The 23624-nt window shown below is 41.0% G+C and overlaps 1 protein-coding gene across 2 annotated transcripts; it reads left to right on the top strand.

The window, feature by feature from the left end:
- Positions 1-4024: 4024 nt before the first annotated feature.
- Positions 4025-23160, top strand: TMEM19 (transmembrane protein 19). 2 transcript variants are annotated; one of them, XM_073327769.2, is made up of 7 exons: positions 4026-4297; positions 4795-4942; positions 13844-13957; positions 15715-15852; positions 16197-16451; positions 18019-18228; positions 20325-23160. In XM_073327769.2, exons 2-7 carry the CDS (start codon positions 4816-4818, stop codon positions 20486-20488), a joined length of 1008 nt encoding a protein of 335 aa, XP_073183870.1. In that variant the 5' UTR covers positions 4026-4297; positions 4795-4815; the 3' UTR covers positions 20489-23160. The 2 variants fall into 2 exon arrangements, with proteins under 2 accessions (XP_073183871.1, XP_073183870.1); XM_073327770.2 differs by lacking the exon at positions 15715-15852 and having other exon boundaries at positions 4025-4297.
- The last annotated feature ends 464 nt before the right edge of the window (positions 23161-23624 follow it).

The raw sequence follows: 23624 nt of genomic DNA, 5'->3' as shown, positions 1-23624 counted from the left end.
CCTCAAGCATAGTTCCATATTCAGGATCCAGAACTTATGTATCATTTTTGCAGGTGCCAATAAAAACACAAGCCAAGATTTAAAAAAAACAGGACACTAAAGTTAGCATTTGGGTTGACTTCGTTAGAAGCTGCTAGGTGCTTAGCACTTTTGAAAATCTGGCTACTTATTGAGATGTCTAAAAGACCCTAACTTTAGGTTCCTATTTTTTAAAAATCTTGATCATATTGCTTCATGTGTGTTATACAAGTTACCTCTAAATCCTGGACCCAACAGGCATATATTTTGGCTTATCATAGCTGAAGATGCTTGGGGCAAAGCAAATGAGGTTTTGACAGATTATGGACCAAAGCCCCACAAACTGAAAGAAAGAGAAGGTGAATATATGTGCAATCATCATTACAGAATTAGTGATTCCAACCTTCTTTATAATCAGGTAAAATTACAACTTGAAACCTTTCTGGATAGCTGATCCAGTCTTTACAGTCTTTTGTTCAGGATGAGCACAGCTCAACACAGCCCTTTTGCTCCAACAGTAACTCTCCTTAACTTTTCAGTGTGCTACCACTAACTTTAATATTTTACAAACAAAAATAATATTGGAGATAGATAAATTCATATTGGAATGAATAAATTATGGAGTTGATTGCCACTAACTAGGCAATGGTTTATTAGGCTAGTGATCTGAATAAGCTTGATCTTGCCTTATTTTTAAAGTTAGGTAATTTAGATTCTGTTAAGTATTTGTATGCATGAACTCTAGCATTGTTAGTTCAGTGTGGTCCTTAAACAATTGCCTCGTTTGTTTTGTTTTTATCAGTTTAACCCTACAATCATGTTAGCTGTTTGTTGATTATTTCAGACAGTTTGCAAATAAGGCCATGTTTACACAAGGGATTTTTTGGGGGGACGGAGACACCAACACTACAACCTGTTCAGCTACACCAGTGTTAGCACTGATGGGAGTTGTAGTGCAGAGAAGATTCCAATGGCTGTTGGCTTTTATACCCACAAAATAGAGTTGTAAATAGGCTGAATGTCACCAGAGTCTTGTCTGAAACACTTGACCTGATGGTGGCATCAGTGGTAATTTTTTCACTAAAATTACCAGAGCCTGTATGCTGTAAACACTTATGTAGGAGCTTAACTTTAAGCACAAGAATAGTCCTATAGACTTTAATTAAATTAAGCATGCGTGTAAATATTTGCAGGATCAGACCCCTAGTGTAGACAAAGCAGAAAGGCCTGCAAGCAGCCTATGAATTATTCCTCCATCTCTACAACAACAAAAGAACCTCTGAGCTCTTGCAACTATTGCCAGAAGATCCCCAATCTTAGCTGGGAAAATTACTTTTGTAGTGCTAACAAGGCCAATCCAATCAAGGTGGCCCATTTCCAACAGTTGACAAGGTGTGAGTATCAGCAGAGGGAAAATTACTTTTTGTAGTGACCCATCCACTCCCAGTCTTTATTCAGGCCTAATTTGATGGTGTCCAGTTTGCAAATTAATTCCAGTTCTACGGTTTCTCGTTGGGAGTCTGTTTTTGAAGTTTTTTTGTTGAAGAATTGCCACTTTTAAGTCTGTTATTGAGTGTCCAGGAAGATTGAAGTGTTCTCCTATTGGTTTTTGAATGTTACAATTCTTGATATCTGATTTGTGTCCATTTATTCTTTTTGCATAGAGACTCTCTGGTTTGGCCAATGTACATGGTCGTTGCTAACTCTGTCTGCATATCTATTCAAGGGACACCATCAAAGGACCTTACTACATCAGCCACACCATCAGGAGCTCATTCATCTGCACATCTACCAATGTAATATATGCCATCATGTGCTAGCAATGCCCCTCTGCCATATAAGCTACAAAAAGTAATTTTCCCTCTGCTGATACTCACACCTTCTTGTCAGCTGTTGGAAATGGGCCACCTTGATTGCATTGGCCTTGTTAGCACTACAAAAGTAATTTTCCCTTTCTTGGTATTCACCCCTTCTTGTCAACTGTTGAGAATAGGCCACTTTGACCTTAATTGAATTGACTCATTAGCGCTGACACTGCCCCCCCCCCACCCCACTTGGTAAGGCAACTCCCATCTTTTCATGTGCTATAATATATATTCTGCTTATTGTTTTTTTCACTCCATGCATTGGAGGAGGTGGATTTTAGCCCATGAAAGCTTATGCCCAAATAAATTTGTTAGTCTCTAAGGTGCCACAAGGACTCATTGTTGTTTTTGTTTGCTTATAGTTACTTAGCTGTATAAGTATTTGTGGGATATAGGCCTTTCATTATATGGGCTGTGTATATAACAATATAGAATCTCTGAATGATACGTCAGAATTGTGCAGAATGATCCCAAAAATCTTGTACATTTGATGGCTATCTGCCCCAAAGGGGAAGGAGAATATACAGAAGGCTGTGGAATTTCATACCTTTCTTTGCTTTGTGGATGTACAAAGTCTCTGATACTTGGAGTCAGATGCACTCATAGCCAGGTTTCCACCCACACAATATTTGTGGTCACACAGCACCTCTCTTAATAACTCTTACTGGTTTCTTCGTTGATTGTCTGGCACCCGCTAAACAATTCTGGCATGTACTCAGAAAAGTTGCCAGACTGGGTTGGTATGCACTCAGCTGAAGCTAATTATAAGGCGGTGTTAAAGTCTGCCTCTGATGCTGAAGGATTTTGCTGTGTTTCAACAAGTTTAAAATCTCACTCAGGACATTTAGAGATATCACTACTACCACCATGATTTCAGGCTCTAATCCTTATGTTGATGCCATCATCCTGTCATTGTTATTCTGTGAATTGGTAAGTGAGATTGTTACCTATTAATTTTTGATTGTTTGATTGATTGTTTCAGAATGTAAATCATATATGGAATTCTAGAGATCATTGGCTTCAAATTGTACAGTCAGTACTGACCAGCCCAGAACTGACTGAGTGGGAATGTGTAAAGTAGGTGGTGTCACAGACTTGGTGCTTAGTGACTGGAGGAGGGGTTGGGCATAGAATCAATATTCACTGCAAAGGATGGGGCACGCAGCCCAGGTCTGAGCATGGAGGGAGATCTCATTGAGGAGACAGTATGGAGTACAGGCGCATCACAAGGAGAGGGGCACACAGCCCTGGTTCTCCCTGAAGTATTGGGAAAGGTAAATACTCGATGTTCAGTGTGGAGGAGGGAGAGACAGCCCCAGGTGCCACTCTCATAGAGGGGATGGGAGAGCATATAGTCAGTACAAGAGAGGGGAGCACAGCCTTAACTCTCACTGAAGAGACTGATGGAGGCACAGACTTGATGCTTAGTCAAAGAGAGTGGGGAGGCAGTCACAGGTTCTGTGCTGGAGTGGGGTGAAACAGCCTCATGTCTCAGTTCTAGTCTCAAGGAGGGGATGGGGCCAGAGCCCAAGCTGTAACTCATGGGATGGGGACACTGGCGTGGGGGGAAGAAGCCCCAGCTTGCTGAGGAGTTTGGGGGGAACAGTTTCAGTGGGGTGGGTAGTCCCCATTGTTACTTGGAAGTTGTGGGGGCTGGCCTCAGTGGGGGGGAATCAGATCCTGCTATCACAAGGCTAGGCGGGCAGTCCCTGCTGTCAGAAGGCCATGGGCTCTGTGAGTGAGGTTAGTCCTGCTGTCAGAGAGATTGGGGGGGCAGTCGCCGCTGTCACTGGTGGGTGTGCAGGGCATGGGCTCGGTGGGGGTGTGTCAGTCCCCACTGCCACAAGGGCGGGCAGGAATGGGGTGGGGGTGGGATTCAGTTCCAGTCATGGAGAGCATGGGCTCGATGTGCGGGGGTGCCTTACTCCCCCCTGGCATAGGGGTGGGGGCATAGGCTCGGCGGGCAGGTCAGTCCCCACTGTCACGCAGGGGGCGCGGGCTCTGAGGGGGGATTAGTCTCTGCTGTCACAGGTGTGGGGAGACGTGCTCGGTGGGACTCCGGGAGGGGTCGGAACCCATTGTCCCAGGCACGGCGGGGCACGGAGCCAGTGGGGAAGGGCCAGTCCCCGCTCTCACGGGCTCGGTGGGGCATGGGGGCTCAGTTCCCCGCGTCCCCGTCCCCCCCCCCCCCCCACGCTGTCACGGCGCTGCGCGAGCGGCGGAGAGTATTTCCCTGAGCGGCCGCAGATGGGCAGGAAGCACGGAGCATGCGCGGCTGGGTGGCGGCCGGAGCCCTGAGGCTGCGCGGAGCCGGGGTCGATCTGGCGGCGCTGGTGCCCGACGGCGCGGGGGCCAAGCATGAGGCTCGCCCAGCGGCCGGGGCAGGACAGCGAGCTCGCCGTGCCTGGCAGAGGGTGAGGTTGAGTGCCCCCCTCCCCCCCCCTTCTGCGCCGACCTGGGCCTAGAGGCGCCGCCGCAGCCGGGCCGCCACCTTGTGCAAGGTGCAGGGACCCGCCCAGCCCCTCACGCAGACCCCACACCACCACCCTTGAATCTCCACCGTACGGGGAAGGGCCCGCCCGACACGCTCCCATGGAGGTGGGGGGCTGTCACAAACTTGTTCTGCCCTTTCTGACTTTCCCTCTTTCCTTTCGGTGGTGACATGGACTTGGCGTCCCTTGTGTGTGCGCGTTGGGAGAGGCTCCCTCTTGCTGGGTTAGTTTCCAGAGGCTCCCCTGTCGGGGGGTGGGGGGCGCTGCCATGTGGGAGTGTAGTTGTCTTTAACTCAGCAGGGATCTGAGGAATGGTCCCCCAGTGCTACGGCCCAAGCCACAGCCCCTGCATTAAACTTTGTTTTTAACAAAAATGGTTCTTTAATTGAAATTGTGTATGTGATCTTTTCCTCCCATAGGTAACTGTCTTCTGAATTCCCATGTCATACCAGCAGGAGGATTACAAAGAATCTATCAAAATGATGACAAATATTGTCATTTTGAGCCTGCTTATTTGTATTTCGTTATCTTTCTGGATTGTGTCTATGACAGCAAGTACATACTATGGTAAGTCCGTGGCCAGCCTACTTGGCTGAGCAAAACTTAGCCATATGCTCAACTTGAACCCCCATCGTCTCTCTGTCTCTGTTAGCAAATGATAACTTTTTCATACTGCCTCCTGTCAACTCCAAATTTTTAGAGAATGTTCTAGTCATCAGTAGGACCCTATGGATTTTGATGAAAGCTGAAAAACCAGTGGAGGACACATGAAGGCTCACATGAAGTTGCAGTGGGGGAGGTTTAGATTGGATATTAGGAAAAACTTTTTCACTAAGAGGGTGGTGAAACACTGGAATGCGTTACCTAGGGAGGTGGTAGAATCTCCTTCCTTAGAGGTTTTTAAGGTCAGGCTTGACAAAGCCCTGGCTGGGATGATTTAACTGGGAATTGGTCCTGCTTTGAGCAGGGGGTTGGACTAGATGACCTTCTGGGGTCCCTTCCAACCCTGATATTCTATGATTCCTGGCATGTGGTTAGAGACCAGTCAGCTTCAGTGAGATCTGTAATGGTCTATAGATCAAAGAACCGGTTGATGGTAGCCATTAATACCTTCCAGCATAGTACCCCTCATCTCAGCTCTGCCCATTGATTCAATAGAGTTTAAAATGTGGTTGCCCTGAATGACTTATCTCCCAGACAGAAAAAATGAAATAATTGTGTAAGGGGGAACATAGGACGAGGGGCTCAGAGACAGGCGGCAGATGGGGGGCACAGAGACAAGTGGCACAGGGAGAAAAGGGGGCACACAGAGCCCCTGGCATGAAGGAGGGGTTTCTGCATGGAGTTCCTAAAATGGAGGGAAATGGGAGGGTGACCCTGGGAGCTTGTGGGGGGAATTGAGGAATACAAGGAGTGTGTGCAATGAGCTCAGCCTCCAGAAGCAAGATGTGCCAATCCTCTCATAAAATATATCTTGATCATATTTTGTTAATTTGCAGTTAAGATTTTTCTTCAATCAATATTATTACTTGTAGAGAAAATACATGTTAGGATCATTGTAGTAGGAGAGTATTAAAGAATACTTCACGTAAATGTTCTATTATCCTTTTAGTGATTATGTCTGGTGACTGTACACGTTCCATCTATTACCCTAACTGAATCACAACATGCAGATTCTTTCAACATCTGCATCGCTAACGATATACTTAATTACAAAGACTTTTCAATACCGTTGAAAGAATTCATCAGTGTTTCTTTTGGTTTTGAGTTAAGGTGGCTGCAGTGTGTAAAGGGAACTGCCACATGTTTATATTGTCCTTAACCACATGTATGAACTCTGTGAGTAATAGTATAGTAATTTAACTGAAGAGTTTTTACATGGAAATTTACTTATTTTCTCAAAAGAAATATAAGAAGCCTTGTAAATTTAAAATCAGTTGGCATGCACAGTACCCATACAAATTTGTATAGAAAATTTTGTGTTGGGTGATCCTGGAAATTACTAGGCTTTTTCTTGCACATCTTAGGTACAGGTTTCAGAGTAGCAGCCGTGTTAGTCTGTATTCGCAAAAAGAAAAGGAGTACTTGTGGCACCTTAGAGACTAACCAATTTATTTGAGCATAAGCTTTCTTGAGCTACAGCTCACTTCATCGGATGCATTCAGTGGAAAATACAGTGGGGAGATTTATGTACATACACACTGTAACGAGAATAATAGCTCACCTTAAGTGATCACTCTCGTTACAGTGTGTATGGTAACACCCATTGTTTCTTGTTCTCTATGTACATAAATCTCCCCACTGTATTTTCCACTGAATGCACCTGATGAAGTGAGCTGTAGCTCACGAAAGCTTATGCTCAAATAAATTTGTTAGTCTCTAAGGTGCCACAAATACTCCTTTTCATCTTAGGTACAGTAACTCCTCACTTAACGTTGTAGTTAGGTTCCTGAAAAATGCGACTTTAAGCGAATCCAATTTCCCCATAAGAATTAATGTAAATGGGGGGGTTAGGTTCCAGGAAATTTTTTTTATTTTTGCCAGACAAAAGATATAAAATACACACACACACACACACACACAGTATAAGTTTTAAACAAAGATGATTGTGAAGCTTGGTTGAGGTGCTGACATCAGAGGGTGGGATATTTCCCAAGGAATGCCTTAGTGCTAAATGATGAACTAGCAATTGGCTGAGCCTTCCAACGGTTAACTCATTGTTAATGCAGCCTCACACTCTACAAGGCAGCAGGAATGGAGGGAGGGGAGACAGCATGGCAGACAAAGACACACACCGCGTGTGTGTGAGAGAGCCATGCGCCTTTCCCCTTTAAGTAAACCGACCCACTCAAGTACACTGCCTTGTTAAGTTAATCAGCAAGCTGAGACCACAGCTGCTGCCAGGAAGCTCCCTCTGTCCTATGTCCCCCTGCTCTATGGAGATGGGGTAAGCGGGGTGCAGGAGCAAGGGGGAGAGGGACACCCTGACATTAGCCCTTGCTCTCCCCCCCCCCCCCCCAAGAAGCAGGAGGCTCGGGGAGCAGCTCCAAGGCAGAGGGCAGGAGCAGCACATGGCAGTGGGGGGAGGGACAGCTGAACTGCTGGCAATTGATAGCCTGCTGGGCAGCAGCTGCACAGGGAACTTAGGGGAGCGGGGAGCTGACAGGGTGGCTGCCTATCCACCTTGGATCCAAGCCCCCACCAGCTAGCTCCAACGGGCTGCTCTTCCTGCAAGCAGTGGACAAAGCAGGCGGCTGCCAAACGACATTATAAGGGAGCATTGCACAACTTTAAATGAGCCTGTTCCCTAATTGATCAGCAATGTAACAACGAAACAGTGTTAACCGGGACGACTTTAAGGGGGGGGGGGTTACTGTATGCCCAAGTGGAGCTCCTCTCCTATGTATACTATAAGAGGTTCATAGCAACAAGGCTGCCTTCCTGTCATCTCCCAAAGCACTTGCTTTGCACTCTGGTACAGAGGAGAAGAAGGGGTACTTCTGTCTTGTGAATCTTTTTGCATAGCGTAAGACATGCATCATTTGTTGGGATTCCCTCTGAGACCTTTTCCAATTGCCTTATCCATAAGCTCCTTCGTTTTCAGTTTAAACCGAATTTTACCAAAAAAAATCCCAGGTTTTACAAAAAGTATTATTCACTTTTTTCCTATTTTTCACCCTACTTTTGTGTCATTCATATAAAAATGACTTGTTTTATTAGGAAAATACAATACATTGCATGAGATATATGTATTATGATAATACGTTAGTCTGTGTGTATATGCAAAGCTGCCTGTTGAAGTAAAAAGGCTATGTATTAGTCTAGAACAGGGGTTTCCAAACTTGGTTTGCAGCTTGTTCAGGGTAAGCCCCTGGGGGGCCACGAGACCCTTTGTTTACCTGAGCATCCTCAGGTATGGCCACGTGCTGCTCCCAGTGGCCATGGTTCGCCGTTTCCAGCCAATGGGAGCTGCGGGAAGTGGTGCCTGGCCCACAAAACAAATTTGGGAACCCTTGGTCTAGAACAGTGGTTCTCAAACTTTTTTTTTCATGGACCACTTGAAAATTGCTGAGGGTCTCGGCAGACCACTTAATGATCTTTCCAAATGTTATTTGTACCCTTAGCTAACTATTGTAAAGCGCTTTGGATAAAAGCCCTATTTTAAAAAAAAAAAAAAAAAAAACCTTAATAATGTTTTTTTGTTCTACAAGTAAGAGCGCACACTCATTTTAATATCAGTGGTCTTACCTTTCTAATGCAACGGATTTGTCCTTTCTCCCCTGCCATGGCAGCCCCAGAGCTGGGGTTGGGAAGGAGGGCCATCTCTCCCCGGCAGCCACAGTCCTGGAGCTGGGGAAAGTTGCCACTTTCTCTGGCCGCCGCAGCCATGCATGTCCCAAATTCCCACCACCCGCTCTTCTCACCCACTGCTCCCTCCCACCTATTCCCCCCAAGACCACCATCTCATCTTACATGTGCTTCTTCTCCAGGGTCCAGGCACCTAATTAGTGGAGCCATGCCTAATTAGTGGAGCCATGCCATTAGTGGTGGCCCTTCATTCTGTTGTGTGCGGCCGCCCAGGTGCGCACCTTAGAGGGAACTATCTGTGGACCACCTGAATGGAGCTCGCGGACCACAGTTTGAGAACCTTTGGTCTAGAAGATACAAACACAAGCTCTGAAGTGCGTGCACATCTGAATGTACTGATGAATCTCACACCCACCACGTACACATTTAAAGCTGTCAGCAGATAATGGTTTAAAGATCTCCCACTAAAATGGGAAGAAAACAAAAATCTGTATCTGAATACATTTCAGAACACAAGGAAGTATTCAAAAGTTGTAAAAAAAAAAACAAAACAAAAAAAAAAACCCCATGAGAAAGGAATGAAGTTAAGTGTATGTGCTGCAAATGGCGTGGCCCAGTTATTAAATGTAAATGTTTATAGGCTAATAGTTCTAAGTCCGTGGTTCTCAAACTTTTACACTGGTGATCCCCTTTACATAGCAAGCCCTTGAGTGCGACCCCCCCCCTTTATAAATTAAAAACACTTTTTTGTATATTTAACACTGTTATAAATGCTAGAGGCAAAGTGGGATTTGGGGTGGAGGCTGACAGCCCAGGACCCCCCATGTATTAACTTCGCAACCCCCTGAGAGGTCCTGGTTATACCAATAAAATAAAAACCAGCAGGATCTTATTAAAGGGGAAAAGCCAAAATACCACATTTAACACACAGGTTCTGCAAGGTGTTATCATAGTTACCAGCCTTAGAGTTGCTCATGCCAAGCCACTGGCCAGGTGGCCTGGACATGAGGAGGGAGCAGGGCCTCGTCAGATGCACATCTGATGCTCCTGGAAGTTGGTTTACAGAATCAGACCCCAAAGTTCTCACTTTCTAGAGTCCATTTTTATAGGAATGTCTTCATATGCCAGTCTATGGGAATTGCTTCATCATGCTGTTGCTGAATCAATCAGCAGATGTCACATTCCTGACAGCTCCGTGCTGACAGATGTTATCTTGTTCTTTGGTTCTCCCATTCTTGAGGCTGTTGGGTGGATTCCAGTCTGCCCTCCGGGGGGTCCTCTGGTTATTTCCACTTGACGCCTTCTTCAGCCAATGGACACTGCCTTCTTAGGCTGGCACTTCCCTGATCATTCAGTTATTATCCACACCAAGCATCCATCCACATACATCCTCTATCTCTATTTTAATCACAATTGTTAACAAAGCGAGATGAATACAACAAAAGGGCGAGGAGTCTCTGGGTGCTGTTTCTGTTACAGAGTATTGCTTTGAGTCTCTCTCTGAGTGGTGGTTGTTACAAAGAATTGCTTTGAGAACAGACTCTGTCTTAGAATGTACTAACAATTAGGAGCTTGCAATTTTCACACACAGCGGGAGAGAAACGGTACTAAAAACCAAGAGACCTCTTAATTAGTAATACCCTGGAATTTAAACTATGGATTTTAATACAGAACTACTTTAATATGATCTAACATCCTGACCCCCAGTTTGAGAACCCCTGTTCTAAGTCTACAACAGTAAACTGTTTATTCAAATAAGTTTTATTTTGGGTTTAGAGATGTGTTGTTTTGTTAAACTCATGTTTTGAGTTATGTTTTAGTTCTGCAGCAAACCACATTGAATTCCATTCACCAAAGCATTAATCTACTGAACAATTTTTTCCCTTGTTCTTCCGTCCATCAAAATAAACCCCAGTATTTACCCAGAAAAATAAATAGTTTTTTTCCATCAATTTTCACCTGTTTTTGTTATTGTTGTTGTTATACAGGGCATTTAAGCTAATTTTTTCAAAATAGTTAAATCATTGCCCATAGCAGACTCATTTCTTGGATTCCCAGGCAGAATTAAATGCAATAAAAGCCAAAAATGAAAGGCCCTACTTATCCAGAATAATTTGTCTAGTTGTGGTAGAACACCTCATTCTGTTCTCTGGAATCCAAAAACCTCGTTTGACTCCGTATTTCGTCATTCAGGTTCTTTAACTTGGCATACAGCAAACCTATGCAAAGCTGATCAGACTCAAGTGTAGGGGGTGGGTATAGGGCGTACCACGCCTCCAAAATTACACAGAAAACCTCTTCATTTATATACATTTACACGTTGCGTTGCATTGCATTTACTATACATTGCATCACACATTTTTGGATTGGCTTGGTTATTTTGCAAGAACCAGTCCCTCTGCAGCCTGCTCTGACCATGCATTGTGCACTCTCAACCTCCTCTTTTTACAGTCCTAACTTATCTTGTCCATTGTTAATAAATGGTTCAGTGGGTGTTCTCCCTCCTATTGTAGCCGGCCCAGACATTGTCTTTTTAGCCTACTGACCTCAGCCTAATGATCTGTTTACTTCCCTAATTCTGTCCTCCAAGAAATGAGGCCTCTTTCCATGTTTTAATTACTCATGTCATGCCAGACTTCAGATACATCACTGCAGAATGTGCCTGCTCTGTAATACCCCTGAGCCCTTGGGGATCAAGAACCCCTGCATCTGCAGAGCTTTGAGCTCTGCTGACCAAGCACTGCTTTTTCTCATTTATAATCCCCATTCCATGATGAGATATCTCTGAGCTATACTGTATCTTAATTAAAACTATCTTTAGATAGGCTTTTTCCTCAAAAAGCATTTTATCAAAAAAATCCAATTTAAATAAAATCCAATTTTTAATTTTTTTTTTTTAAATCATTGATTTTTATCCACCCTGGCCACGGATACCGAAACAATGTATACCAGGGACCCGCTGGTTCAGCAGTGGCATAGGTAAGAGGAGGACATTGGGTGGGCGGGCAGTGATGGGGAGTGGAGGGGTAAGAGCGAGCTGGCCGCCCCCCCCCCCCCACCACCACCAAGCTGGTCTTGTGGTGGAGGGGGATGTGATAGATGCTCTGGCCAGGGGCTACTGGAAAAAAGGGGGGCCTGGTAAAAATGTGTGTACCTGCTCCGCCTGGCACTTGGGGCTTGCCATGCTCTGTCCGCCCGGCGCTCCTGCCGGGGAGTGGGGTTGGGGTGTGGGGCCTTGCTCCACTCCGCCCAGCGCTCCAGCCAGAGAGGAGGGTCAGGAGCTTGGAAGCCCCCGGGGCCCAACCCTGCTCCTTGGCTGACATGCCAGGCGGCGGTATGGGGCAAGCGCTGGGGCAGGAGCAGAGCTGAGGCTGGGGGGGTAGGCCAGGATATTAAGTGGGTGAGCCGCAGCCCACCCATGGCTATGCATCTCTGTCGCATATCCATCCCTCGTCAATAGGGGAATGTGTTCCAATTCACATCGGTCCCAATCGAGATATCTGTCATTTGCAACTTACAGTACAGTACTGCAAATGACGGATACGCAGATAGGGACCAAAGTGAATCAGAACACGTTCCCCTATTGATGAGCAATGGATAGGCGAAACAACGGATAAGGGGGAGACTTGTACCGGGGACCCCCCTGTAATGGTATTTTGGAGGAAAATGCTAGAATTTTTAAGATTAGGCCAACCACAAAACCAACAATGATTCTATATGTGTAATAGTCCAAAGGAGGTTGGACTATTACACAATTAGTATTTCCAGCCAGGTGTTTGATAGCTCATGTTTGGAGAAGGACAGATCCGCAACGTTACTGGCTTAGACAAATAAAAGTATGATTAATCATTGCAGTGGAAGCAATGATAGCTTTATATTAGGATCAAGTAGATTTTATAATGTATTGGTTACTACAGGATTTGAACAAAATAAATACATAGATAATAAGAGGTTGATCAAATATAAAGGGATGTTTTGAAGATAAATATACCCTATGAATGAATACTTGTGTATAGAAAGTTCATATATGTTGAGTGGAAAAAGTTAAAAATTGTCCATTTATTCCTACTGCATGCTTTATATCTAGACAGTTTCTGATCCATGACCATTATAGTACTTTACTTCCCCCTCCATGAATATTTCATTCCCTTAATAGTCTTTTTGTACATGACAATGTCAAAGGCTCTTGGAAGGTCCAACTACATTTTAACTGTATGTTCTCCTTTATCTACTCTTGTGTTGACACATACAAAGAACTTTAGGAGTTTCGAGAGACATAAATTTCCTTTACATAAACCGTTTTGGTTTGTCTCTGTCACATCATGTTCCTCTAGGTGTTTATAATTCTATTTGTTTTAACCAGTCTTCAGGATACTTTATTAAATTGCCAAGATTATTTGTCAAAGAAGTTTTTAGTTAAAGGTGAAATGTTTTTTCAAAATCATTTGTATTTATTGCATAATGTACTATAAAATATATTGTTGAAACTTCTTCATATAGTTCTAGAGAAGCGATCAGAATATAAGGTACTGGAAAGATTTCTGTGAATTGGTTTATTTATTCAAATGTAGTCCTGCCATCGCTACATAAAAGTAATAAAAATAATATTTTGAAAATTAAGTTTTATAGGCTTTATATTATTTTACGTCTTTACTTGAAGTTAGGAAGAAAAAGGTCCCATAATGTCATTAGTCCGTTAGTGTCTTTATGTATTTGCTGTAAAATCACAATTACACCATCCATTCTACCAAAATTAAAATCAGGCTTCAGTTAGTTTTGTATTTTTGAATTTTAATTTTCACTGTCTGTAATTCCCTTTTAGAAATTTAAAAATTATGTCATTTCCCTGCAGTTTGGTTCCTTTTCTGATTAGTAAAGTTTTTATTACTAAACTGAATACTTTCTCTTTATATGGATTAATTTATGTGAATACTAAACAAAGGGAGAAGGTCCTTTTCAATGTGTTGTTCTAAAACAGAGTTAAAGTATTTCTCTTCTGAATTGTAAAAGGGGTGAGGAAAATAAAGCAGGTCTGATTTGTATGTTCAGAATGTAAATGCATATTAGTAAAGATTTACTATTCTGACATGTAGACCATTTTCTATCCTTCAGAAGACGAGTATGTAATATTTTATTTAATACTTTATTTTAACTTCTCAGGTACTTTACGGCCTATTTCTCCATGGCGTTGGCTTTTTTCAGTTGTCGTTCCACTAATGATTGCTTCACGAGGCTTTAAGAAGAAGAGCCTGGATCACAGTGGAGCTTTAGGGGGTATGTATTTTCTGGGAATATTAAGTGACCTATTTAATATATAAGCTAATGTGCCTTTCTTAATTTTTGCTTTTCTGTGCACTTTTAAGGACTTCCTACTCTCAATCCAGTAATAATGTAAACATATAAGTGTAAGCATACAATATCTGTCATGGCTTCATGTTGGTTTAATGTTGTGTGTCATTTATACTTGTTTAAGCAAGCAGTTTATGCTCCTGTAACTACAGCTCACTGTTTTAGCTATAAAATCCACTACAATAATGGCAATGAGACATGAGATAACATACACCATCTTACTCTGCAGTATCTGGAGTCTTTGTGGAGAGACTGACGGTTGCAGTCTCTTTTCATCCATGCTAAGCCAGAAGAGTGAAAGGAGTATGGGGAAGGAGGCTGCTGGAAAGCAATTCCCTCAATCTGAGACGTGGAGGGAGCCTATCTGCTTGATTCTTCAGTTTATGTGATACAGACCCAGACTGTTCTCTGTGGTTCCCTTTGCTGAAGGATGGGCAGTGCTCCTTTCTTGCCTCCCAAAAATAAAAAGGAAATTAATGATCTGTTCAAGCCTGCTTTTCTTGACTAGATGGAGAAACACCAAGGTACAGTAGAGTAACATTACCGAACTCTGATGCAAGCTTTGTAGCTATGGTGCTAGTCCATTTCATGAGGCACAGGGCAGAAATGAGGATCAGTGTTGGGGAGAAAGAGCACGACCCCAAATCTTCCCTTCTTTTATCACACACTGCAAATATGGTACTTCATCTGCAGGTAGAATGGCAGGCAATACCTTGAAAGCCACCAACTTTACTTTTCTTCTCCCTTTGTAACTCCTACCGTAACCAACTGGAGGAGCAGCTCACTTATATAGAGAGTCAGGCCAAGCTTCTGTACTGCAGTGACATTGAGCTAGCTGAGCCTCAGGTGGCACCAGTAGACTTCTTTTACTAGCAGAATATGGCTTCTGATGAGCAGTTGAGTAAGTAGAGGGAATCCAAAGTACACGGTGAGGAGGAGAAAAGTTAAAAACGAACATGTGAAAAAGCAACAAAGGGAAGGATGGCAAAAAGGAAATAACAGACAGAAAAGAAAAAGCAAGAGAGAAAATGAACAAAAAAAAAAGAGATTAGCAACTATCAGGACATGATATGAATGGATGGCAGGGAATGCGCAATCTGTCAAATGATCCAAAGAGGTGGCTCTATGTTTTAAAAAAAAAAAAAGGGGGGGGGGGGGGGAGGGAGAATCCAAGTCATGAAAAGGTCAGCATTTAGATAGTGGTGGCTGGAAACATAACAATAGCTCTTTGTCTCCTTTCTGCCTAGAAACAATAAAATACTCCAGGCAGGGTATATCCAGGGATTTTCACTTAGATGTCATTTGCCTCATCTTATTGTTTAATTTTCTTTGTATTTTGCATAGATGGGTGTTACTGTTTCCTGGCAATATCAGATGGCTGTTTCAGAAACCATATACTGTCCAGATACTTAGTGGAAGATTCAGGAATGTTAAAGGACAAGATCAAAGCAAAAAAGCCCCAAAAAAATTTCAGTCAAAATGGTTGGCTCTTTTTAAATTGTGTAGACAGTTTTCAGGAACTACAGTAATGATCTAGCTAATTGCACTGTCATTTTATTGTAGGTTTATCATGAAGGGGTAATTGATAATTTTTGAGACTCCAAAATAATTTCCTGTTAATTGTTTTGAAAAGATGATTGCATGAACTAAACTTGCTTTATTCCCCCCCCCTCCCTTTTCAGGATTAGTGGTTGGATTTATCCTAACAATTGCAAATTACAGCTTCTTCACTGCCTTGCTCATGTTTTTTGTTACTTCTTCAAAACTTACTAAGTGGAAAGAAGATGTGAAGAAGCGTATAGATTCAGAATTCAAAGAAGGTAAACACGAAGAATTGTACTGTCCAACAACCTGTAAAGAATAGCTACTGTGTTTTACCTGATACTTTTGAAAGTTAGAGATATTATATAGTAGTACACAGAATAGAGAACACTGTAAAGCATTCTTCTCCTCTTTATCCCCATCCTGGACTAGAAGCAATGTGCTTGCTAGTGGTTCATTTAATAGTAGTAAACTAAAAGTAGTGATTGTGACTTGAGATTTTCATGTTTTTTGAGTTTTGCGCTTTTTAATTTGCTTTTGCTACTGTATGATGTGGCTGAATGTCAAGTTTCTCTGCTACAGATGAAAATATTCAAATATTTTTGTTTTTGTTTTACTCAAGGTGGGCAGAGGAATTGGGTGCAAGTATTCTGTAATGGTGGTGTCCCTACGGAGCTGGCTCTGCTATATATGATAGAAAATGGACCAGGTGAAATTCCAATAGACTTTTCCAAGCAGTACACTGCATCATGGATGTGTTTATCCCTTTTGGGAGCTTTGGCCTGCTCTGCTGGAGATACGTGGGCTTCAGAGATTGGCAGTGTCTGGAGTAAAAGTGAGCCAAGGTTAATAACAACATGGGAAAAGGTTCCAGTTGGTAAGGCCTTGCTGATTTATACATTCTTGTCTTAATAATGTGTCATTTGTGTCTGGGACCCTTAACATAACCATATCCATAAAAAGAATAAATCAAATTCTGCTAGTATTGTGAAGTTTTATGTGGTAAAAATAAGTACGTTGACATAGTATTTACCACATTCTGTTTGTCATGGCCTGTAAATAAAAAAAATAGCTTGGAGAGAGAGCAAAAAATTAAAAAATAACTTTTGGTTTGGTTCAAACTGAAACAGTTTTTTCTTGCCAAAACAGGAAAAAAAATAATTCAGTTTTGGGTTGAACAAAACATTTTGTTTGACCCAAAACAATTTTTTTCATTTTCAGGTGTTTGACCTGATTTTGTGAATAGTTTCAGTGACCTGAAAAATGCGTTTTTTGACAGATTTACTACTATGAAAAAAATTCACATACCTGCAGTTAGATAGCATCCTGTGAGATAAAACCCTTACAGAATTCTGAGACTGCTTGTTTTTACTACCATTAGTGTGTTCGTATTGCAGTAGATTTAAAGATAGATTTTATAGATATAAGGAATGGTAATTGTCATCTGACTTCCTTTAAAAAAGGGGAAGTGAAATGCTTTTTAAAATCAAGCTAGATAAGATTTCTAATTGGTAGCAGAATGTGTGTTTTAAATGTAAAGATTATAAAAATGCACTTTTAAACCAAATAGTCAATTCATTTCCTGCTTTGCTGTCTTACCATTCCCTGTCTCCTATAGTTGATGACATTGCTAACTCTTAAAGCAATTCATAGTATTGAGTTTTCTTGAAGCAAAGAAATCTAGATCCCTAAATTTGAGAGTTGGTTATTGTAAGTTGATTTCTAAATTGTGTGAAGACAGTAGTTTGCCTCTTTTTTTTTTTTTTTTTTTTCCCCACCATAAATGCTCACTGGGTTCCTTTTGCGTAAGTTGGTAAACGTGTTGCTTTTTTAGATAATTCTTTTAAATATCTTTTGGGCAAAACATATCTTGGTGAACTACTTCTGAAAGTTTGAATAGTAGATACTCACTCTGGCTAAATAGAGTTAAATGTACGGGTTGGGAGGATATCTTTATCTTCCTCCCGCTCTACCCCTAAAATTAAAGTGCCTAAGTAATACTGACACTTTTTTTCTTTCCAATTTTGTTTAATATTTATTTAACTTATTGTTTGTGAAATTTTCTGGATTAATAGCCATGGAGATTGAAGTATCTGATTACTCAAGTGGTAGTTCATAGGCAGCAACTTTGCAGGGTAAGCTACCCAGCACAATGCCAGTCAGGAAGGATCAGTCCTTGCTTTGTCTACACTAGCCTTTTTTCTCCAAAATTTCCCACACTGCTAACACTGGTTGCAGTTCCATCAGCAGTAACAATAGTGAAAGCATCAGTGTAGACAATGTGTTGGCCACTACTGGAAATTTTAGAGAAACAAAGGCTAGTGTAACGGAGCCTCTGGGAGTGAGAGGGTAGTTCTGTCTTCACTGTCAAGTAAACCATTAAAGCCAATTAATACATCTTCCAAAATGGTTTATAACTCAACTCTGTTTTTTCTTTGATTTAGGTACTAATGGAGGTGTTACATTAGTGGGCCTAATTTCAAGTCTCATTGGTGGCATGCTAGTAGGTGTGGCTTACTTCATTACTCAGCTTGTTTTTGTGAGTGATCTGGATATATCTGCTCCACAGTGGCCACTTGTTGTGTTTGGCGCAATGGCTGGTTTACTGGGGTCAATTATTGATTCATATTTAGGAGCTACAATGCAATATACTGGTAAGAAATTTTCTGCTTATTTTTCTGATTAACTTAAAAGCTCCCTTTTAACTCCAGAGAGGCTGGGGAAGTGGTTTTTAAAATGGGGAAAGAATGGAGGGATTTCCACAGTGGTCAAAGGGAGATAAATAGAATGGTGGAGATCAGAAAGAAGATAAATTGCCTTTGCTCCTATCTTCATCCTTATCCTCTGCCATCTTGGTTCTTCTCCCCACTTTTTTATTTTGGCATTTCAAAATTTTCTGAGGCTGCTGTCCTCCGAGTCATGAAAATGTTTGTGAAATGGTATGATAGGGAAAAAAATGATTAGTATTTTTTCATCAGGCCTTGCTTGAATATGTCAGATCCTAGTAGTGCACACTGACTGTGTTCTTTTTTTCTGTCTTGTTCCACTGAATTGCTATCAAACCAAAGTGTGTCTAATATTGTATGACAGTACTTCCCTTTTACTTCTATTATCTTATCACAAACATAGTAAAGTTAAGGCCAAATTGTCCCACCTTACTAGGTGGAGTAATGCATTAATTTGCAAATAGTCACCTTGATTTGAATGGGATTAGTTGTAGAGTCAAGTACTACTTGATTACGGGAGGCAGTGGCCCTTGTGCAGTGCATTTGGGTTTCGATTGTGGCTTTCACTAAAGATGTTAATATGGGGAGCAGAAGGTCTTTTTCTTGGGTTTGGCGAGTTATCTAGAAAATAAACATGAGGCTTGGCTTTCCATAGCACGTATTAAGTAAAAGTTAACTACCTCAGCATGAAGTTAGTGCCTCTGTAGCCTCATCCTGTTCACCACTGAACTTTGGTTTTGGCCTTAGTTTAGTAAGTGATTAGGAGGCAACAAGACTGCCAGCTATCTGCTTTCCAAACAGGCTTTAAAAAAGAAAAAGTCTTTGTGGTGTTTGTAGGAATCTCTTTACAATAAAACAGAAGTTCACGGTGAATATTCTTATCTTTTAACATGCTGGGCATTAGGAGATCTTCAAAAGCTACAAGAGAAATACTGGCATATGTTGTACTGGCCTGCTTTGAGGTGCTTCCGCCTCCCCTCATTCCCCACACAAACACCTCATGTGTCAGTTTTCTAGAAATGTACATTTCTCCTGGAACACACAATAGTGGAGTGGCAGGGAGAGCACTGTGATAGCTAATGAAAAACAATGTTAAAACTGTGCTAATACAAAGGTAGAGTAGAGAGCAGCTAGGCTGGTGGTGGGAAAGCCTTGCAGCTAGCTAGTAAATACTGTTGTTTTGTAAGTGGAGATGTTAGTGAGTACTATTTCAGCATTTAAGGCAGTGGTGCCCAAATTTTTCCTGTTGTGTCCGCCCCTTACCAGTAATGGAATCTGTCTGTCTGCCTCCCCTTTCATTACTGCACAGTTGGCTCAGCAGAGGAGCTTGGGCTGAAGGCAGAACTGAGAACAGGGGAGGAGCTGGGGCTAGAAGCAGAGCCGGCCTGGGGTCGGAGAGGGAATGAGGGCAGAGCTGGGCTGCAGCTGGGGCCAGAGCCGGAGCGGGACTGGAGCTGGGTGGTGCTCTCTCTCCACCCCTCTCCCCTTGTGGGGGCTGGCCTGGGTCCCGCTGCGTGTCTCCCCAAATGTTCCTCCACTGATCTAAGAGGAGTAGACTTACCATCAAACAGAGTAATCATTTTCTTTACATCGTTTATCATTGAAAACTAATTCTTTTTGACAGACATACTTTGTTTCTAACCATTTGTTTGTCAACAGCATCTTTCATATCAGAACTCTTTAGTTTTGATTACCACTATCATTAGCTTCTTATTTGTAGAACTGCATATGTAGATTTCATAGAAACAGTAACTACATTTTTTAAAAATAGCTTCTCTCTAATTAAAAGTCTAGAATCTAGATTCCCTCCTTTGAGGCTATTGGTGTTAGTTTAGAATAATAGTTTAGAATTAATAATAATAGATAATTATTGGCTAGTTAATTATCCTTTTTATATATGTTTGACTGCACAGTCATATACTAAGCATTTGTAGGCAGTCATGTACATTTGAGGTCTTGGTAGTGGATTTCCTCTCAAGTATGATAGTACTGTAAATTTATCTTTTATTTACTTCTTTCCCCAGGTTTTGACAAGCGTATTGGCATGGTTGTCAACTACCAAACAAAAGACTCAAAGCACGTATCTGGAAAACCTATTCTGGACAACAATGCAGTGAACCTCTTTTCTTCTGTAGTCATTGCTTTGTTACTTCCTGGTGTGGCATGGGGTTTCTGGCCAAGAGGGTGAAACTTCCTAAGTCTTTTAATACATAGTTCAAATACACTTAATATGAATCAAAGGTTTCTCCCCAAAGCACTGTTTTTACCTTGTTTGAGGAAGTCCTCTGCATCCTTTTCAGAGCCAGAAGGATTCACCATCTTAACTTCCTTAGGCTGTAAGTTTTATGGGCAGCCACCATCTTTCTGGGAAAAGAGGACCAGATGAGGCTCTGTTAATAACCTGTCAGTGCTACTCCTTAATTGGACGCCGTTTGCTACTTTGTAACATGAAACACTTCATTTTCCCTTCTGAAGCTGAATGCTTGGTCTCCAAATCATTTCCAGCCCCTGGCAGAAGAAAGAGTGAGAGAATACAACCACAAATCTAACCTGGATCTGCTATACGACTAGTATTAACAGTGTTCTCCAAGCCACAAACAAAGTACTATATATTTTCTGTAATTTAGATCATAGTAGTGTCAATGAAATCACTGAATTCTGGTTTAGTATACATTTTCCCATTGTCTGCTACAATATTATAGGTTTTATAGAGGTGCATTGAAGTCTTTAAAAACATTGTACTTTAATAAGCATTGTTGCCTATTCCATGTTGTATTACTTTTTTGCCATGCTTTTGACGAAGAGTAAGAAAAAGTAATGGTGTAACATAATGTCTCAGGCATATGACTAAATTTAAAATCAAAACTAATCTTTTTCCAATAAGCAAAACAGGTTTCTGTCCTTGTTTTCTGAAAGTCTTCCTTGCCTTTTATTAAGTAGGAATATAAAGCTTATATAAGCAGCATCATAAGGTGGTACTTCTCAGATTAAGTTATTGATCTTAAAAGTAAAGATTACATTTTTTTAATTCAAAATCAACTGGTTAGAAAAGATGTAACTTGTTCTGTAACTGTGGAATTACTCTTTAATATTCCAAGTTAAATAGTAGCACATTCACCAAGTTGTGGTCTTCATATTCTTCCTCAGTAACACTCTTTTTTTGTTTTACAAATTGTTGCTCACTGGAGATGTAAAAAGTGTTGGGGCCTGTACTGTTGATAAATTATTATGGGGTTTTCACTTTTGTCATTAAATGACAGGCTAAAAAGTTTTTCAGTTAACAATTTAGTATTTATTATATAGAATCAGATCCTGCAACTGGTTGCATGCGTGGATCCTTTTGGCCATATAGAGATCATCCACCTGGATCCATTTGCAGGGTATGACCCATAATGTGTGCACCAAAAAAAGTTTCTTCAAATCTGAGAGTGATTACCAGTTCCGGTGATATTCCCAGTTTTAAGTATAGGAGACTTGGCAGAATCTTTCAAAACAGAATAAACTAAGTGTGACCACTGCATCCTAATGTTCTTGTTGAAAAGCACTGTAATGTGAAAGGCATAGATGCCCTTATTGATTAATTATATTTAATTTAACTGTAAATAAATGCATTTTTCTTCATGATATAGTTAGGATTTTGTGCTAACACATTTTTGATTTTGTTAATGCCACACGGCATTAGAGGAAGGCTCTTAGAAAGGAAAAAAAGTAGATGATGGTGAGTTCAGTAAGAGAGTGAAAACATACAAATACTTTGAGAGGGTTTAGCTTTTAATTTAAATATTTTAATTGTCTGGTATATTATGTTGCAGGAATCAAAGGCATCTTTTCAGGGATTAAGGAGGCTTTTAGCCAAGTTTCTATTGTAATCTAATGTGGATCCCAAGCTTAAAACACCACACAACACTGAATATATATCCATAACATGTTTTAAAAACAAACAAACTGCATAGCAGTATGAAATGCCTTCATTGCTGTTAAATTAAATTTTAAACAAGCAATTTTGCACATAGCAGGTAAGGGTGCGATTTTCAAAAGTGCAGAATATTGGCTTACCTCTGGTGAGAACAGAGTTGGGCCAACACTGAGTGCTTTGGAATTTCCCACCATTAAATCTCTAGTGTACAGAATCGTATTTAAAGAATATAGCATTAGTTTTATTAAATAATATCCACTCTGGACAGGATACCATTACACTGGACAAAATACTATTAAATTGAACAGAACATAGTGGTGCAGATTGTGTTGCCTTTGATTTTTTTTATTTTACACAGTAGCTGTGCAGAAAGTGTAGCCCTTATGAGAAGAGGAGGAGAAATATAGGGAAATTGTATGTCACTAAGTGTAGTTGTTCAGACCAGAAAGAAGCCAATGGAACGTTAACACTTGAGATCATTAGAAGGTGTCTGGATAGGCACAGAGAAAATAGATGAAATTAAAAGGGCAGGTGATAAAAGGAAAGGAGGCAAAATAAGCAGAGTAAGATATTAATAGAAATGAATTGAGGGCACATAGTGTTTTTCCATTACACTGTGTTTTAAATATTTGAATATTTGTTTTGCCTCAATGCCTGTATTAGATTAATCTCAAATACTAATCCAATGCCTGTAAATTAAAATTTGACATTTATCTGGCACTAATTTATTTATTTCTTACTGAAACAGCATGAAAATTCACAAATCACCTCTACAATACTTTGTACTTTGAAAAATACTTTGAAAAATTCCAGTTGGAAGTCAATTGAGCCTTATCTGTATAGTTTTATAGATTGTGTATGTTTAAGAACATGACTATTTTTCAATATAAATATGAAGTAGTTTTTCTTAATAAACACATAATGTAATTGGTTTTTATGTTAAATCTTGTCTCTGCCTGAAAAAATTTCAGTTAGTCTGGTATCTCAATCTGAAGCATTTTTAAGGATACAACAGTGCAATCATTTATTTACAGAATACAGCTTTATAATTATACTAATTTACTAAGTGTCAAAATGTGCATTGTTTGTGCCTGATAGATCCACCGTAGTTAAGTGTGCAAGCACTTCAGTGGTAAACCACAGTTCACTGAGACATGTTTAGCTAAAACCACTCAATAAGAGATGTCAAACAGTCTGGGGAGATGGCCCAATTACATGTGAAAATGTGGCCCAGGGCTTTGATTTTTAAATTATTACTGAGTCCAGATAATCCACTGAACAGCGATAAGATTACAGTTTCAGTGATGCACAGCCCTTTCTGGGATCACTACTACTTTTGTCTTTTGTTTGGCAATTTTTGCATGCAGTTAACTGGTGTGTATGAACAGTTGTTAACTGTGTATGCAAA

The sequence above is a fragment of the Lepidochelys kempii genome, chromosome 1, assembly GCF_965140285.1.
Source record: "Lepidochelys kempii isolate rLepKem1 chromosome 1, rLepKem1.hap1, whole genome shotgun sequence".
NCBI lineage: Eukaryota > Metazoa > Chordata > Testudines > Cheloniidae > Lepidochelys > Lepidochelys kempii.
The sequence above is the reverse complement of the archived record's forward strand: the minus strand, read 5'-3'. Positions and strand labels throughout refer to the sequence as shown.

Bases quoted from the DNA above. Each gene is read 5' to 3' on its own strand.
- TMEM19 (XM_073327769.2), top strand. From the start codon at position 4,816: ATGTCATACCAGCAGGAGGATTACAAAGAATCTATCAAAATGATGACA. The intron at 4,943-13,843 runs GTAAGTCCGTGG...TTAACTTCTCAG, and splicing joins GACAGCAAGTACATACTATG to GTACTTTACGGCCTATTTCT. The intron at 15,853-16,196 runs GTAAACACGAAG...GTTTTACTCAAG, and splicing joins AGATTCAGAATTCAAAGAAG to GTGGGCAGAGGAATTGGGTG.